The sequence below is a fragment of the Pinus tabuliformis genome, chromosome X (assembly GCF_031772625.1).
Source record: "Pinus tabuliformis cultivar Carrire ecotype Pingquan chromosome X, CPIR1, whole genome shotgun sequence".
Lineage (NCBI taxonomy): Eukaryota > Viridiplantae > Streptophyta > Pinopsida > Pinales > Pinaceae > Pinus > Pinus tabuliformis.
In genome coordinates, this window is record NC_142308.1 from 597,553,094 (window position 1) to 597,571,981 (window position 18,888).

At 38.7% G+C, this 18,888-nt stretch overlaps 1 protein-coding gene across 4 annotated transcripts in view; it reads left to right on the forward strand.

Annotated features, from left to right (window-relative positions):
• The window catches only part of LOC149141435 (Transcription factor TFIIIC, tau55-related protein), a 205,112-nt gene extending 187,146 nt beyond the window's left edge, over positions 1-17,966 (forward strand). For all 4 annotated transcript variants that reach the window (XM_089449472.1, XM_089449471.1, XM_089449474.1 and 1 more), the window contains one exon: positions 17,071-17,966. In XM_089449472.1, the coding sequence (XP_089305598.1) occupies positions 17,071-17,276 (206 nt within the window). In that variant the 3' untranslated portion in view covers positions 17,277-17,966. The remainder of the gene's footprint in view (positions 1-17,070) is intronic.
• The last annotated feature ends 922 nt before the right edge of the window (positions 17,967-18,888 follow it).

The following is an 18,888-nucleotide window of genomic DNA, read 5'->3' on the forward strand; positions in this document are numbered from 1 at the left end:
AAGAAAGATAAAATGACAAAGAAAACCGTCCTCTCTGGTTCTTCTACCGATATTCCCCTCATCGATACTGAGCACAATATTTTTGACACAATTTGTCCTGTTAATCTAATGGAGTTTCTTCAAAATGTCTTGGTTAACCAAAATGAGTCAGAAGTGTTAGCTAGAATGGTTAAATCGGGTTTGTTTTCTACAATTATCCTGCAAACTTATCCTTTCCCAGAGTTTGTCACTTGGTTGACCTCATCTTTGTATCCTCAACGATTTTATGTTTTTTTTTGGCTGTGGTTCACGGACACCCTGGTCATTGGGTGGCCACTACAGCCACGGAAAAATCTGGGCTGATCGACCCTGAAGGGAATCTAACCCCGCGGCCAACAACATGGCCTAACCCTAAGGGCTTCAGGGAGAATGGACCCTGTGACCTCCCAAACGGCGAGGCACTGATTTGACCAACTGAGCTAACCCTTGGGGCTCTCAACAATGTTATGTTATGAATTCCTTAGGAGAGAATATTTTGCAGGTTTCTTCACTGTTAATTCACTGAGCTCTGGATTCTCCGCAGTCAGACCACTATCTTTCTTTCTCTGATGAAACCCTTCTGTCAACCTTTCAAAATTTGTCAACAGAGGACTCTAGTAAACTATATGCTTGTATTATGCCTCCAAATGCTGTTCTACCTTCAGAGTCTACTCAATTTCCTGTAACTTGTTTTGTTGAAAGTGTCAGGTCTGTGCTGCAAGTAATTATGAGAATTTTGGGAAGGGATGATGCTTCAGTAATAGTTTGTCAAACTATAGGTTTATTTCCCTTGATTATGTAACCTAATGTGGTGCTGGATATTCCTACGTTTTGGGAGCAAGCCATTCACTCACAACTCCTTAATTTCAACATTACTGACCGTTTCATATTTCCCTCGTTATCAGTGTATCTCTTCCTATATGTGCATGTTGAGTATTTTATGGACCTAGGACTAAATTTTTTGGATCCCAATAAAATGAAGCCAACATTTGTGAATTGGAATGATCTGCTCAGAACCCAACCAAACAATGAGGGGTTTTCCTATTATATTTTTTCCTTCATGTATACTGTTTACAAAGTTATCAATCATATTGCCCCTCCAAGGATTTTGACAAAGGCTCAATGTTTTTTTCCATTAAGCAAAAGGTTAGAGATTGGTTTTTATTTGAGGATTATATAGAAGTCAGATTGTATGGAGCAAAGGTTCTTCCTTATAGGCTTCCATGTTTTGTGCTTATGAGAATATTTGCATTGGAGTTCATTGGCAGAACCTAAATGTAGATCAACTACATTTTGTTCTAGCCAAGAAAGAATATCTATTTAAATTTCCTAGGACTGTTGGTCCATTCATTGTTAACAATAGGCAAGCAGTTGAGGAGGTTGAAGAATTTTTACAAGCCATGAATTTCCAGCAGTGAGAAAAATGGTCTTATGATCCTCACCAGGTCATTTCGAGGAGAGTAGAGAATTCTTATGCCCCTTATGTACATGAATCACGGCCTGCGCTGGAGAAATTAGCAAATGGGGTCTTGGTTGAAGCACAAAGTAGTATGGAAGTTGAAACTCCTCTCCCTTTTGAAAAAGGATAGAAAAGAGGGGCCATAGATATCATTGATCTTGAGGGGAAGAGCTCTCAAAGTAGCAGAAGGCAGAAAATACAAAGGGGAGAAACAAAACTTGAAGATTTCAAAGAAAAGACTTCTAGTGAAATTGGATTTCAGTTACAGATAGGAGGAGAAAAAGGTGCACCCTCATCTCCTATTCCCGGAGAAGAACATGTTTCATTAAATGCTTTGAAGGATTCTTATGAACACATTGAGGAAAGAAATAAGAAAATCAAAGAAAATGTTGCTACTCAGTTGGAGGCACAATCCATTCCTGGTTATCAAACCAGACTCCTTTCGGCCATGGATTTGGAAAGAAGTCAGTTGAAACTCTCCTTCACACATCTTGTTTCACAATCAATTGCTTCTGGAGCTAATTTCAAGACAATGAGCTTATCTATGAATACAAAAGACATTCCTTTGCCTGACAAGATAAACCTACACAGGAAAACTGGAGAATTAATCTACAATGATCTCAGTAAAACATCATTAGTAGCAACCAAAATAGAGGCCTTGTTGGGAAAAGTGATTGGTCAGTTGAAATTGGAAAAATCAAATTCCCGATCTCTTCATATTCAAAAATGAAGTGCAAAATCTGAGATCCAATTGTTAAGAAGAAAACTGAAACTGCCTACCACTGAACATATCTTGGCTCCAGAATTGGCCCAAATTGAAAAAGAGAAGGAGATTCCGACTCATGAATTGGTGGAGAGGAATAAGGAAGTGGCAAGTATTAAAGAGCTCAATGCAGAACTGCAACAAAGGATAGATAGACATGTCTGTACAATTGTGGTGCAGGTAGACTTTGAAGATCCCACTGAAAAACTCACTAGAGTTATGATTGAGTTGAAAATTTCAGAAGATGAATTTTAGAAGATACAAAAGAATCTAGATGATACGAAGGAGCAGTTAAAACATAAAGAGGGACAATTGAACATGGCAATTCAATAGGTGAAAGCAGTTTGGGATCATATGATAGTCATGGCGGAGGAGAAAGCAATGGTCAGAGATGTTGAATCTATTATCATCACTGTTGTTCTCTGTCATACCCTTTTTGTATTTGGGTCGAATGGTCCTATATTTCACCTTGGTGCAGAGAAGGACAAATACAATCTAGATTGGCTAAAGGGAATAGAATTTGGTGCTGGTAGCGCACTAAACGCCCTCGGGCAAGAAGGAAACATCAGAAAAACTTTTGCCTTGGCGGGCACAACAAATAAAAGTGGCGGGGGTAAACGGAAAGTGGGGCCTGCGTTTAAACATTGAGCACATGTCAGGGGGATCGACGTGCACCCCAACCCGACCAAACCTCGGAGGCATTGCGGCGCGCGGGGGGGGGGGGGGGGGGGGGGAAACTGGCGCAGCCGATACGTCGACGTCACCCCTCAGAAAAGAAAAGTCAACAAGGCGGATTAAGCGGATCAATGACCTAAATTAACTCCAAGGGGTCTCTGCTTGATCCCGCCTCCTGCTTGTCCACCCTTCGAAGAGAGGTGGGGACCACACCCGCCATGCATTATGTCGAGTTGCCGTCAATGCCAACAAGCGAGCATTGAGGTAAACGGTAAAGTATTACCTCTGCGTGTCCACTCGTCACCCCTTCCAGTCACCTTCCGCCACATGTCCTCCCCTCATGACCTCGCCTAACATCAGATGATCATTTCCTTTCGCTTATAAAGGCCCGACCCGTTAGCCGTTTGAATTCAAAGTTATACTTCCTACAACAAAGTTATCCCGCTGCTCCATTGGTTTACGACACTGTTCGCCTGCTGGACAACTCTAGAGCTCCACCAACATTGTTCTTTCGAATTTCACCTGGTCAACCAGGTAACTCGCAAGCCTTCTACCTGTAATTTTGTCCTCATGCTCAAAATGAAGAAATCAACTCCTAAAACTCCCAAAGCGCGGGAAGCCAAACCCTCATCCAACATTGAGCCGCTCATGGATAGCGAGTCACAAATCTTCGACCCATTATGCCCCTACCACCTATCGGACCTTCGGTTCGACATGTATGACCGCCGTATCAAGGGAGAGGACCATTTTAGAGTAGTGGAATCAAGGTTATATTGCTAAATTGCACCATCTGTTTATCACTCTTCAGAGTTTATTTCATGGCTTGCTGCGTCTTATGTCGAAGAAAAAAATTGCTTTATATCATCTACCGGAGTAAAAATCTTGGAGATAACTCCAGAGTTGATTCAAAAGGCTCTAGTATACCCTGTTTCTCCTGAGCCAGAAAAATTTATTGAAACAACTCTGTTTTACAGTTATAACGCTCTCCCAGTTGGGGAACAACAGGCTTTCTTACAGATGATTTTGGCCCTAGGCCACCAATCCTTACCTGTTGCTGATACTTTTCCAGTACCCACATTTACAGAGGTAGTGCAACCCATCCTCACTGTAATTGCCTAGTTGTTTGGGGAGGATGATGCCAATATTGTCACCAAAGCCACCATAAGGTTTCTGAGAGTGATGATGCAGCCAGGCATCTTTTTGATATACCTTCTTTCTTAGTTGAATCCATCAAATTCCAGCTGCATCATTTTTCTGTCACTTCATTTTTTAGATATTACTCCATGATGTTTTATTTGTTCCTATATACCCATGTAGATGAGTTTGAATACTTGGGTCTCAGTCTCATGGATTCAAACAAACAACGAAAGTCTGTCTTTGATTGGGATGTTGCTGTTAGGAAGAAACCCAACAATGAGGGTTATTCCAAATTCATATCCACTTATATGTCTACTGCATACAAAATCATCCACAATGTCTCCCCCCCAAGGATTTTGCCTCAGCAAAAAGAAATCCTCTAGCTTAGTAAGGACACCAGGGTGGGTGATTGGTACTTGTTCGAGGAATACACTGAAATTAGGGTTTATGGGTGTGAGCTCCCTCCCTATCGTTTACCTGTTTTTATGCCAATGAGAATATTTGCCTTAGAATTCATCAGACAAAGCCTACATGTGGATCAAATTCACTTTGTTCCTGCTAAGAAAGGCTATATGTTCAAATTGGGCAAGCCAATAGGTCCCTTTGTTGTAAACACCAGGCAAGCTCTTTAGTCAGCTGAAAATTTGTTGAAAGAACTGAATTTTGAAATGGGGGATATTTGGCATTATGACCCCCATGGTATCATTTCAAAGAGAAGGAAAAACATTAATGCCTCAACCTATGATCATGAATACAGGCCAAAAGTTGAGTGGAAAGCTAACTTTGATTCCTGGCCTATTAATACATAAATGGAGATTGAGACTCCAGCAGCAAAGGACAAGGCACATAAGAGAAATGTGGATGAGACCAGAGATGTGGAAATGGAAGATGTTCACTCTAGCAAAAGGGCCAAAACCCAAGAAGCAGTGGATGAAGAGATTGAAACCAGGTTGACTGAGACAAAGCTAGATCAACCAGGTTTCCAGGTGACCTTAGAAGACCCACTTCAAGATTTTGCCTCTTCATCTACAGAGGTAGCCCTTCTGAGTTCTGTTGGGAGCTCAACAATGATAGAATCTATGTGGGCTACAGGGAAGGTGATAGAGGAAAGTAACAAGAAGGTTAGAGAAGAGATGCAACAACAACTGGCATCACATTCGGTCCCTTACCAGACCAGACTCCTGGCTGCTATGGACCTGGAGAGGAACCAAATGAATTTTTCACTACACCACCCCTCGGCACAGTCCCTCCCATCAGGCTCACAGTTTAGGACTGTGGATGTATCTCTAGACCTGACAAGTGTCCCTTTGCTGGACAAAATCAACTTTCATAGGTAGGTGGGAGAGATGTTTTATAGTGAATTAAGTCGGAATGCTATGACCATCAACAAAGCTGAAAAGTTGTTGGAGAAGGCTACAACAAATCTAAAGCAAGAGAAAGCTAACTCTAGAGCTCTGCATTTACAAAATGAGAACTTCAAAGAATTGATTGTAAAGCTAGGAGTGGAATACAAAGTTGCTGTAGAAAATCTTATCCAGAGTTCATAGGCTGAGATCCAAGAACTGAGGCATAAGCTGAAGATGCTTGCTAGTGAACATGTGTAATCCAGAGAACTAGCACAGGTGGAGGAAGAAAAAGAGATTCTAGCCAAGGAGCTGATAGACCGGAATAACGAAGTGGTGGCCCTCAAGCAATAGGTAGCAGAGCTCCAACAAAAAATTGACTCATATTTGTGCAGTGCTTGTGCCAGAGAATCCTCAGAATCTCACGGAGTAGCTCACTAAGACCCTCACCGAGCTGCAACTCTTAGAAGGAGAACTCAAGAAAGTACAGATGGATTTAGACAATGTCAAGCGTGCCCTTGCACAAAAGGAGAAATAGCTGGAGACTTCCAAGACAAATGCAAAACTAATCAGTAAAAATATACAAGTAGCAAACCAAGAAATTACTGAATTGAAAGATAGGCTGAAAGGTAACATGTCCCTCCTCTAGGCCAAACAACTGATATGGGATGAAATAATAACAAAGGTGAAGAATAGCTGGGAGTATCTGACCCTGATGGCAGAGAAAAAAGTTGCAATCAAGGACTATGAGTTCTTTATCCTATCTTCCAAGGAGGAGGATGAAAGAAATGTTGAGACAACTAAAAGATTCATTCAGTATGTCAATGAAAAACCACTTAGTGAGTTGAGGGCCATAGACGTGGTAGACCGGGTAACTGCAATCTTAGAGGTCTCCAAGATGATCTAGAAGGAAGCAGCTAGAGCCAAGGCCGAGGAATGTCTGGAAAAGGTGTTAAAGGATGTTGCTGCATTTGACTTAGAATTTGAGAGGAGGGTTAGAGCTGGACTACCTAGCTATTGGTACCTCATAGGAGGATTGATCCCATGGGAGCAGTACAATCAAATGCTAGTAGAGGCTAAGAGCAGAGTTGATTCCTCCCACGAGAAGACCTCCTTAAAGGGAAAGACAATAGTGAACTATCTAAGGAGAGATTTCCAGCTGCTATGGCTGGTGAGGACCTTGTTTCACACTAGGCCAAATTATGTAGGGCTCACAGGTCTTAAGATCGCCTATCAAAGTTTCTTTTGCTCTCCTCTACCGAGCCCAACACTGTGGCAGAAATGTGATCAGTTCATCAATCCTCCACAACTCCAGATCATCGACCCAACAACTCTTCCTCTAGAACCTCGCTAACGGAGATGAATATTTTTCTGATCGTGTCAATCATGACACTTTGTTGTTTTATGTTTTTGTAAATATTCCATTTCAAGAAATGAACTCAAGTTAGTTAGGGTTTAGTTAGTACAACTGTGCAAGTAGCACACTCACACCATTTTTGTTATGATGAATCATTAGGAGATCAAGAAAGAATATTTTGTAAGGGGGTACTCATCCTGAGACCCTATAAAAAATGTTTATGATACATTTTGAAAGGTTTCTGAATTTTTGTTTCAAAGGGGCTCTGGAACTGTGAATGGAGAAAGGGAAAATGTATACTCTATCTGCAGATTAATAAATAGTTTTGGTGATTCTGCTTGCATAAGGCTGTAGTATGTATTCTCTTCTGTGTTCATTCATTTATCTTTGCTTTCTTCTTAGATGACATGTAATAGCAGCTGTTGGGTGTAGTTTTATGAAATCATGGATTCATCTATGTCTAATGTTGATCTGAGATGCCTGTGACTAATAAGGCCTAACATCCTTAATATGCGCTCCATGTAATCTGAAATATCATTCAATGCATCATTTCTTCGTTTCTTACCGAAGTCTGATGTAGGGGATTCTATGCTAAGCCCCGTGTATTTGATTTCTTTTCTACATATTCTTCTTTCACGCTTGCTACAATGACCAATGAACTATATGCTTTTGTGAGTTAGCCACCAGAACTTGATATTAAGTCTTCTATGAGTTTTCTTTGATATCAATTGCATCCACCCTCTTGAAAGAGATTCCGAACCAATTCTATTTAAAAAATGTGTTTAATGTTGAATGTAAGTGAACAATTTCCACAAATCTTACAAACAATTTTTAAGATGTCCTAGGCACTGAAATCTCCTCAACTCGGGGGTTCTCTCTAGGAGCTACAATACTCACTAACAAAGGCAAGTCACAACAGAGTGCACAGTTGGCAAAGAGGATGATTGATTTTCTAAATGCTGAGTCTTCTTTGGAGTTGAGAGCAATGGATATTGTAGACAAAACATCCATTGTTTCAGAAATAAATAAAATGGTGCAGAAAAACATCTACAAAAAGAATGCAGAGGGCAGACTAGGAGAAATCAAGGAATCAATGTTGGCCTTCAATTCCAATTTTGACAAGAGAATCTGAGCAATATTACCTTTCATGTTGGGATCATCAGGGAAATCTCCTCCCTTGGGAAATATATGAAACATTGTTGGTGGAGAATAAGAGTAAGATAAATGCCTCCCATGAAAGAACAACAATTCTGAAGGGATCAACAATTGTAAATTACTTACAGAGAGATTTTCAGCTGCTATGGTTTGTTAAAACTCTCTTTATTGAAAAGCCAACATACATCAGGATAACTAATTTAGTGATGGCCTATGACACAATGATAAAATGCCCAGCGCTTGAATTAGCACTGTGGAAGAAATGCCGGGATTTAATATCACCAACACAAATTCAAGTGGTGGACCCTGGAGCCTCATCAAGCGAGCCTGCACAAGCATCTCAAGTGATCGAATGATAATAATGCACCTATTTTTAATTTTGAAGAAATGTTACATTTTGTAATTTTAAAATTAAAATAGTTTAATTTCTAAGTTTAGTCTTTTGGGTCCTCATAAGGACCAAATAAGTTAGAGATAGTTTTAGATTAGTTTTGACAATTAACAGTTTTGTGACAGTCCTCAGTGTAAAACTTTTCCTTTAAAAGTCATGAAGGAACCGGTTTTGGGGTTCCGAATTTTGGCCTCAGAGAGCAAATTTTGTGTAATGTATCAAAACTTTCTTGGAGAATTAATAAAATTTCTAGGTGATTTCAAATATCTGTTTGTTGAAATACTGAGAGGGGGGGTGAATTAGTGTTTCTTTCAATTGTTATAATTAATGCCAGTTAAGATTCTTCACAATAACAACCAGAAAGTATATAATTGGAATTTTATTAAGAACGAGTGAGGACACCAATCCTCTTTCACAATATATTGAGTACAATAATGTTGAGGGCTCCAACCCTTCAATCCACCAGGTTCCAACCTGTTTCCAAGCTCCAACTTGGGCTTCAATGAGGCTCCAACCTCTAGGGCTCCAATCCTATCTACCACAAGGCTCCGACCTTGTTTTTATGGGGCTTCAACCCCTAGGGCTCCCACCCTTGAACTTTTAACAAACAGACTTCAATTGCTCCACAAGACTGCTCCAGACTTCCAATTTTTCCACTGAATAAGAGTATTCTTCACTGTCCAATACTTCACTATCCAAATCTCCAAATGCTTCACTGTCCAAAGCTTCTGAGTTCTTCACTTCAAAGTCTGCTCCAAATGATGATGTAATTGTGACTCCAATTCTGCTCCTTAATGTCACTGAAATGCCAGGACCGAGCTCCTTTAGTGATAGCTGTCCACAGGTTTCTGCAATGATACGTGTTCACTGTTTTGAGCCCCTCACAGGTCATAAGTCCGAGCCTAAAGAAGACTGAGCCTTCGATCCTTCCACAGATGTATTACCACTGAGCCTTACACAGATTCTGTGTATCACCAATCCTCCACAGATATATGTCGGTGCCTCCACAGGTGGCAGTTACAAGTCCGACTGTTCCACTGTTCTAAGCCTTCAACCGAGCCTCCAAGTGACTGTTCTGAAGTCTGATCTCCCACAGGACTGTAGTTCCGAGAATTTTATCACAGGGCCAGCTTCTTCAACACAGGTCCGTGCCAATTCAAGGTCTGTCCACAGGTCGAGGATATAGTCCTCTTGCCACAAATTTGAGATGGTTGTTCAGTGTTTAATAAACCAACCTGTAATAGGTGACTGTTAGACAAAGCCTTCCCTAGATCACTAGTTTGTGCCTTATCCACAGGTGGCTGTGCTATATAGTATGAGTTTCTGAGCTTACAAAAGGTACCCAATCACAGTTTTTGAAAGCTCCACCAATCCTCAACAATTCAAGCTTCAAAAATTGTAACTCCAGCTGCCTTGCAGATCTCCACAGTAATTCCGAGCTTCTTTGACAAGTCTGTAGTCCGTGGATGATAGGTTTTACAGGTCCGAGGTCAGAATGATAACCCAATCATAGAAGTATGCCCAAACAGTAATCCTTTACTCCTTGGCCTCCTTGGTTCACGAGTTGTGAACACTTCTCCCTTTTTGTCTTCTTTTGGATGATCTTCACCGAATTGGATGGTTGAAATGGTGAGCTTAAACTCATTTATACACATTTTGACCATAAATGAAGAGACATGTCCCTTGGCCAAGGAACATGACCCTACACAAGTCGGCTTAGGTCGGCTAGGATAAAATATATTATTTCATCTTAAAAAAAAATCATTTTCTCACAGACTAAGAGGAGTTAGAGAATGAGTAAGGGCTTGTTGGAAAGGGGAAAATATCCTCTACAAGCTGGTGAAAGAGTCATTTTAAAATGATGTCTCAAATGTTAACAAAAACATTTTTCTTTATGACAGTCCAAGAATTGTATTACAGACCTTGGGGTTTAGGATTCTTCATGCGTTAAGTCATTAGAGCAAAGTGTCATGAATCTAGGCATAAGGGAGGGCTTCTTCATTAGGGCTTCAAGTGTGACCTTCAACAATCATTATTAGGGATTCTTCATTAATGCTCATATTGACATCAATGACAATTTTGACCAACACTGTTGGACATGATATGTGTTCTTTTCTTTACTGCAAGTTGTAATCTGTTATTTCTTCCTTTGAGAATGTGTAAAGAAGCTGCTGGTTATTTTTATTAAACAGATTTACTTTGCTTGGAATAGCTTACAGTACCTGTGCATCTTTAATTGAGATAACCTTAAACTGCACTCCATATTTTCACACTTTCATTTCTTCAGTGTTTCATGGTTTCTTCTAATATTTGGTGTAGAAGATTCTGTTACCGCAACCTTCTATTTTGAATCTTTCATTGTTTCATTCTTTCACCCTACTACAACTTCAAAATCATTTTCATAGACAGCGTAGCCATCCGGGAAGGTGTCTTTTTCTCCAAGAGCTACCCTTACATTTCATCTTCCTAAATAGATTTGGGAAATCATGTACGGGATATTAAACAAAGTTTCCATCTTTTTGCGTAGATGTCCTAGGCACTGACCTCGTCTTAGCCAGAGGTTGTCTCTAGGGTTACAACAGGAAGAATGATACTGGTGACCTTTTCCCGTAATAGGGGTAGAAGGCATCATTGACATCTTGGTGCATCATAATTAGGCTTGTAGTATCTAGATGCCTCATGATGAACATCTCATGGATGATGGGATACATTAATCTTTGTTTTGATGTGATTTTCTATTATCCTATTAGGACTGATGACTTAGGAGTCAAGACAGATATCATATTTCAGTATCGATGTCTAATGTACCACTTGACAACTTATCAATGTTGCAGTTATTGTTATCGGGATAGTATCGGCAAGGGAAAAAATCGGGAAATAATCGTAAAATACAAAAATATTCATTTTTTTTTCAATTTTTTTAATATCTAAAGCATCTACAACATAAAATAAATACATTGACACATAAATATGATAAAAGAACTAACATATAAGATGTGTAATATCATTTCTAGTGCTACATCACACATAACAATGAATCATGTCTTGAATAGTAAGTCTTGACTCCTAAGTCCCAACTCAGCCTCAAAATATCAACAAAAAATATAATAATGTATCTCATATCATGAGTCATAATATCATATACAATGAAATGAACCAAATAACTAAAGTCTAATACTACTGATTTCCTCTGCCCCTCTTGCGAGAAAATGCAATAGCTTTCCCTTACCCTCTAGATGTAGATGCCAGTGGATTTGGCAGTGGACTCTGCTGTGCTCTAGAAGCTGAAGAACTAGGAGCTACAGGAGGTAGACCATGTCCTCCACTGGTGGCAGGGGTTGCCCGGGTAGGTGGTGTCACCTCTTCCTTCTATTGCTCCTCCTCCTCCTTCCCCCCTCTACGCCTTCCACTACCTCCTACTCTAACCAATCATTGGCAGACTCCATGAGAGGCCTCTCGGCCTCAACCCTCCTTGCAACAGTGGTGTCAATCCCATCCAATGAGATGGCCTCCATATCAAGTATCCTCTCAAGTTGCCTCACCCACAATCGAAGATTGTAATAGACGTAGATCATGTCATTAAGTCGTTGGGACTCCAACCTATACAAAGATCATGAAATAATAATTATAAAAAATTATTGTTTAATGAATTCAAAAAATTAATTGGAAATTTGCAATATTTTAAGTTTTAACTTTTAATTTTAACCTGTTGCGCTTCTTGTTGTGTATTTTTTCAAATACACTCTAGTTGCGCTCGCATCCTGAGGAGCTACATGTTTGGCTGAGGATTCAAATGGCAATCTTTTGTAGATGGGGTACCCTAGCACCATACATTCTCCACTATGCATCTACAACAAAATTACAAATAAAAATTTAAATAAACATAAGAAAAAAAATGAAATTTGAAAGTTGAAGCAAAGTTTGAAGTTATGAACTTGAAGAAAATGAAATTTGAAACAAACTCAAAAATACCTGGCATTTTAGTCGTCCTATCAGTCACAGCCATTTCAAAGCCAAATGTGCCACTTGCCATTCTGTATATCTCCATTTCTTTGGATATTTCTGTACGTTCTACTGGAGATCGCACCATCCTCTGAACACAGGTTAAGAATCCATCCATGATCTCAGCATCAAATACAAATCCACATGGGTAAGAAAATGCGGGGTTCAGGGAGATCCCTGCAGCATGAATGGGATGATGGAGTGTGTTGTTTCATCGTTCATCAATCACTTCCCATAGGAGGAGTTGTTTCTGAAACCCTTCATCTCCCTTATCATCATAGTAGGCCCGAATGGATTCTTTGGCCCTGTCTATGGCCTCATACAAATAGCCCATTGTGGGCTTCTCACCATCAACTAATCGAAGAACCTTTACCAAAGGTTCAGTAACGGTGCACACCTCCTGCACTCCCGCCCAGAAGTCTTCCTGGTATAAAACTAATCTGCATATGGCCTCTCCCTCTGGTTTGCGGCTCATTGTCAAAGCACGCCACTCCTCTGAAAGAAACATTCTCTTCACATCCCGCATTGAATTCAAGAGGAATTGAAGAGATATGAAACTGGTGGCAAACTGTGTAATGGCGGGGCGCACCAACCCCTTGTTGTTGGTGAATTTTCTCATCAAGCTAAGCACAAATGTATGATTATATATAAATTTTGTAATGCTTTTTGATGAGTCAACAATATCTTTGATAAAGGAAATTTTTCCTATGTCCTCCAACATCAAATCAGTACAATGTGCAGCATAAGGTGTCCAAAATAAAGTAGGATGCCTCTCCATAAGCATCTTGCCAGTAGCAACATAATTTGCAGTATTGTCTGTTATGACTTGGACAATATGTTCTGCCCCCACCTCCAAAATAAACATATCCAACAAATCACATAAAGTTTTTTGCGTCTTTGATATGTGAAGAATCTGCATCAATAGATTTCATAAACATTGTCCCCTTGGGACAACTAACCAAGAAGTTTATAAGGCTTCTCCCCTTTTGGTCGGTCCAACCATCTGACATCACAGTGCATCCTGTTTGTGCCCATGATACCCTAAACTCCTCCAATCTTTTGGTGCAGTCAACCTTTTCATTTTGAAGAATCCGGCCTCTAAAGTCATCATAAGAAGGGATTTTGTACCCTGGGCCAACAATTGTAATAGCATCAACAACAGGCTGGAAAAATGGATTATTCCTTTGCAACGCTGAAAAGAATATCACTCCAAAGGAGAAATTTGGCCAACAACTTGTCAGCTCGTTCTTTCTCAGTTTTTTTAAGCATTGAAGTGATATATGGTTGTGAACCAGGCATGGTTCTAGAAACAAAAAATGATGAGGCAGCTACTGGGTTGGTTGTAGATATTGATGCTGAAGTAGAACCAGTGCCACTTCCTTGTTCACCTGAGCCTAACACCCTTTTTTCTAGTTGCTTTTTGCTTTTTCATTTCTGCTTTGGCCTCTCTCTCGTGCTTTAATTCTTCCAATGATCTCATGGCTCTTTGGATGATTTCCGGATTTGTATTTGTGCAAGGCCCTACATCAAATCTAGGGATTTGTGCAAGGTGATACTTCAATCTATAAACCCCCCCGACATATGATGCCTACACAACTTGCAACTCAAGTTTATTCTATCAAACCCTCCATTAGGTTCACTAAATTCCCCAGAGGGTCTAATTTCCTTGGCATGTTTGTAACTTGGTTGAACTCTTGACTCTTGAGTTTTGAATTTGTAAGATGAAGTTTGGAGTTTGAACTTTGAAGTTGAACGGTGAACCTATGGCAAAATAAGGATTGCAAGCTACAAAAATTAAAAAAAATTACGTACATGAGTAACATGACAAAACACATTGAATTTTTGACAATTTAACAAACAAAAACACTATCAAATCAACTCAAAAATATTTGATAAACAATGGGTTATCCAAAGTGATTCCAACCCCAACCAAAAACAAAAAAAAAACCAAAACAAAACACAAATTTGGTGCCCATACTGGTTTGCCGGAGAAGTGATCCTCTCCTCAACTCTCAATCCACCAGGGTTTTTGAGTCGTTTTTCTCCTCCTCAGCGCCCAATCGATCAAGGCTTTTCTCCTAGGTCACTCCCAATCCACGCTGCTGCCACTATTTGTCCAAATGAATTAAAAAAATTCGTTTTTTGGTGTTATAAACCCGCTGTCAGCTGGCCCAGTGATAAATATCAATCAAATCGCGGTTTTTTTGTTTTTATCACGAGTTTTTGAAATTATCGCGATTTTTTCGGAAAAAAAATCACGAAAAAAAGTACGCTTAAAAATCGGGCGATAATATCGTTAAATTTTAAAAATCAGATTATCGCGATTTTCGCATCACTGCAACTTATACATTTTATATTGCAGTTTTATTTTCATATTCATGTTACAATGTGTTTGTTTGATGTTGATGTTGCTTTATAAGTAGAAATTTGAAAAAACTGATTTTTTTTTGTATTTTTAAAGTTTCCTGATAATTTCTGATATTTTTCCCAATACTGTGGCTGATTCAAAACCTGGAACCCTGATGATAAATTTCTGATAATGATGAATGTAACATTGCATTTAATCAATGGGATTGGAATATACAAGTATGTTCAGAATAGCTAAAGGAGAATACGTGAGGCATTTCTGATTTGAAGCTTTATAATCAGAAATTGAGTTATGATGTATGAGGCATAAGTTGGCATATATTACAACATGGATGGCATCGGTACTATCTAAATAGAATCAATTTTTAGGTGTTGTGAAATACACTAGCAGTCCTTATGATGTCCAGTATGCTGTTTACAATTGTAAAGTCCTACAAAATATTTTAAAATAGGATGATAATAATAAATATTTGATGTAGTGTAATCAAGCTTTGATTTGCAATGGAGTATTGCATTACTTGGAAGAAAAATAATGAATCAATCTATTAGAGGAAGTCAAGATTCCATTTACTTATACACTCCAAGAGCAGAAGATTCTACCCCTGTTCAAGCATTTGCACTTATTTCTTACAACAGAAGTTGTGGGATAGTGTGCACTATAAACAAATTGTAGCATGCCCAGTAATGACATGTACTAACATCTCTACAATTATATATAGTTTTTTCCAGTAAAATAAGTTCTATCATATTTTTGCACAATTAAGCCTAAGATCTATGCATTGTGCATTTTCATCAGTGTAGGGATTTCTTTGTCCTAATGCTTATTGTAGTGGCGATGAAGCATATTCATCATCCATTGAAGTCTATTTTGTACTTTTTATACCATAGGTTCAGTTTGAATGGACCTCTCAAAAACTCAAAAACTAATCCTTTACTTCACATGGCTAGACAGATCTATGATGCATTTTTTCCTCAGTTGTACTTGAAACTTGAGACTTGTGGTGACAAGGTGTGCTCCCTCTCAATGCCCAAGTTCAACCATCCTTTTAACAACTTCTTGATGGCAAAATATTGAACAGGTTGTTTCTTCTTCAAATGATTTATTATTCTCAATAGGCTAGGGCCACTTTCACCATACAAGCTTTATTAACTTGAAGCCATTGAGACTTGTGGTGACAAGGCATCCTCCCTCTCAATGGCCAAAGCTTGACCATCCTTGCAACAACTTGTTGATGGTGTTACACGAAAGTCTAGCACCCTCAAATGATGTAAAGTCTCGAGCATCAAGAGGATAGTCTTGTGCAAATCAGGAAGGCTACTCACTATCACCATAGTAGCTCTTCCTCTCACATTTGGTTGTCTCTTCTCCAACTCAAGCAGTTTTTTCCATAAAGGAAGGATTGCTAATGCTATAGAGTGAAGATACAAGGTGATTTGTGAAGAGTAAACCTTAACAAAACAAGTGGATGTAGTATAATGGAAGAATGAATGGTGTGAGAAGGAAAGATGGAAAACCCCAAGACCAGATGCCTAATCACATCTTGGGCAAATGGAGTCAAGGAAGCAAAAATCAAAGAGGGTGAGTGCATGAAGATGTAGGGAAATAGGGGCTGCTATGCTTGCCAGAAATCAACCCTAGCTACTGAAATATATTGCAGAAAATTGACCATGAAAAACTAGGTGTGCTATTAAAAACGTTGGTATGAAGGTGATGTGATATCACGCTAGTAGCAATTGGTTTATTAGGAGTAATCTTAACATAACAACAACCATCATAGGGATTATCTCCTCAAATTACATTTTCCAAATAAAATGGAGTTCTTTACAAGGCCTTGATAACTACATAACAAGGGTTTCCTACATTAAAAATTAGCACATGAAAATGTCACATAGTCAAGAAATTATAACTCCGGTCTTCTTTCCAATCTCCAAGCATTTGGTGTACAAAGTGAAGTCCAAGGGGAGAGGTACTACAACATGGCTTGTGTTTTATTAACTCCATCATTGTTACACGTTATTGTTAATACTTGTTATTCCTATGCAAGAGTCAACTGACTATACATTGATTTGTTATAGCTGTTTCGCTGAGATTCTGGTTTTATGAATTTTTACATTTGGTTATGTTTCTAGGTATGGAAGTTTGAAGTTCTTGTGAGTCTGTCGTTACCAAAAGTTAAGATTCTTTTCAGTCTTATTCAGCTGGGTCACGGGTTTGTTTATTTTGAGAGAGAGAAAGAGAGAGAGTTTCAGTAGTGACACGTATTCTGTACATTTTGTGGTTTGTTATTAACATTGGGTTCCATTACCATTTTGAAACTTTCAGAGAAATGTGAATCAAATACTTTGTGATATTTATATTTTGATGATTTCTAGATATTTAATTGACCTAACATTTTGGTGCAGCGGAAGAATATTCCATAGCACACGAGGAAACTGGACCCTCTGACGCAAATCTGTTTGCCGGAAAGTGCATAGTTGATCCTAATCAGGCACCAAGGAAACAAATCAAGAATGTTTGTCAGCTTCACAAGGTTCTGAAATTCAAAGTTGTTTCTGATGAAACAACAGATAAAAAGAATAATGATGACAATATAAATCAAGGCCAATGAAGTTCATTTTAGACGGCAATATACCAAAGAATTTTCTTCAAGGCTCTCTTTTCAGGTTTCAAAATACCTTTAGGAATTAAATCGCGGAGTAGTCTAATTTACTTCTTTCCTTCCAATACATGCAGCTATCTAGGCAATACATTTTAGAGGTAAATAGACGGCCTTGGATTGAATTGAAAATGTACTTTTAATATCTTAGAGCAAAATGCGTTTTTGGTTGGTAGAAGTGGACAATTTATTTTGAGCTTCTCCAGAGTTGACTAGATACTAAAAACCATGAAAAGATTGCCCCAAATGCCCATGTTTAAACAAAGATGGTCAGTTCCCTTCAATCAGCCATGCAGTCTTTTATACTTAACTGTAGCTCTATTTGTATGGATGATTGCTTTTGCAAGCTGCCAATGATATAGTGATACCTGTGGGTTACCCACTGATGAAGTTGAAATAGAGAGTCGTCACTCACATTGTTAGTGTGAAATGTGGTTTTTAATGCTACCTAACAACTGAGCATTGGAAAATATGTTATCTTCATTTTCACAAGATATTGGTTGTAAATTAACTGGTGACGGAGTTGCTAAGAAAAGCCATTTTTAAGAGCTTTCGATGTATATATCATTCCTTATGTTTCTTGACTTGATATCACCACACGAAAGTTGACTTGTTAAAAAGCAATGATTATCCGAATATCCAGGGATATAAATGTTTTGAATGTTGACTCATTAAACAACTATCCTTCTGATAATTACCGCAGGTGGTGATTGAGTCTATGATTAGCAGGAGATAATTGACATTGTCCGGCTTCGATTTTTGAAATTTGATGGATTCATTCATGCAGATATACAAAAGTGATTATGCGTAGTCTTGAAGGTATCCTGATCAACTATTAAAGAAACGCAGATTATTTCTCCAACCTGGTGGTTAAAATGGAGCAAAAGTTAAAATGGAGCAAAAGTTATTACAGACATAGGAAGTGAAAGAGATTGAAATGGGTGATTCATGAGACGATGAGTTTTAAGTTTTGCATTATCTGTATCATCAAAACTGGGAGCGGAAATTTTGTCATTTGCCTTACTCCGCCTAAAGGAGACGATGAGTTTTAAGTTTTGCATTATCTGTATCATCAAAACTGGGAGCGGAAATTTTGTCATTTGCCTTACTCCGCCTAAAGGTGGAGAAACTTTGGGGTTATTTATCAAATAGTTATTTTGAATCAATTGCATAGTAGTCCTGGTGTTTTTTAAAAAGATTTTGATATTATATAATATTTTATATTATTATATGCGAGAAATTTGTGAGATCATTCATATGTGTAACAAAGTGTGGGACTTTTTTTCTTTTGGGAGAAAGAAAGAAAGAAATTATTTTAATGTCCACGAGGCTAAATATAGCCTATGAGGCAGGTTGCTTCCTTATCTGCGTGATGTATTTGGCCCTTTTCTGTGAAGCTTCAAAACAAATGCTCCCAGCTTCTCAACAAACCCCTCGCTAAATAGATTATCCCAAGAACTAGCTGCTAGCATATCTGCATAACTTTCCCTGTTGTATTTGAAGGCCTCACATTCTAAAATGAAATGTTTTTTTGTTTCCACTTTTCCGGAAGAACAAAAAATGC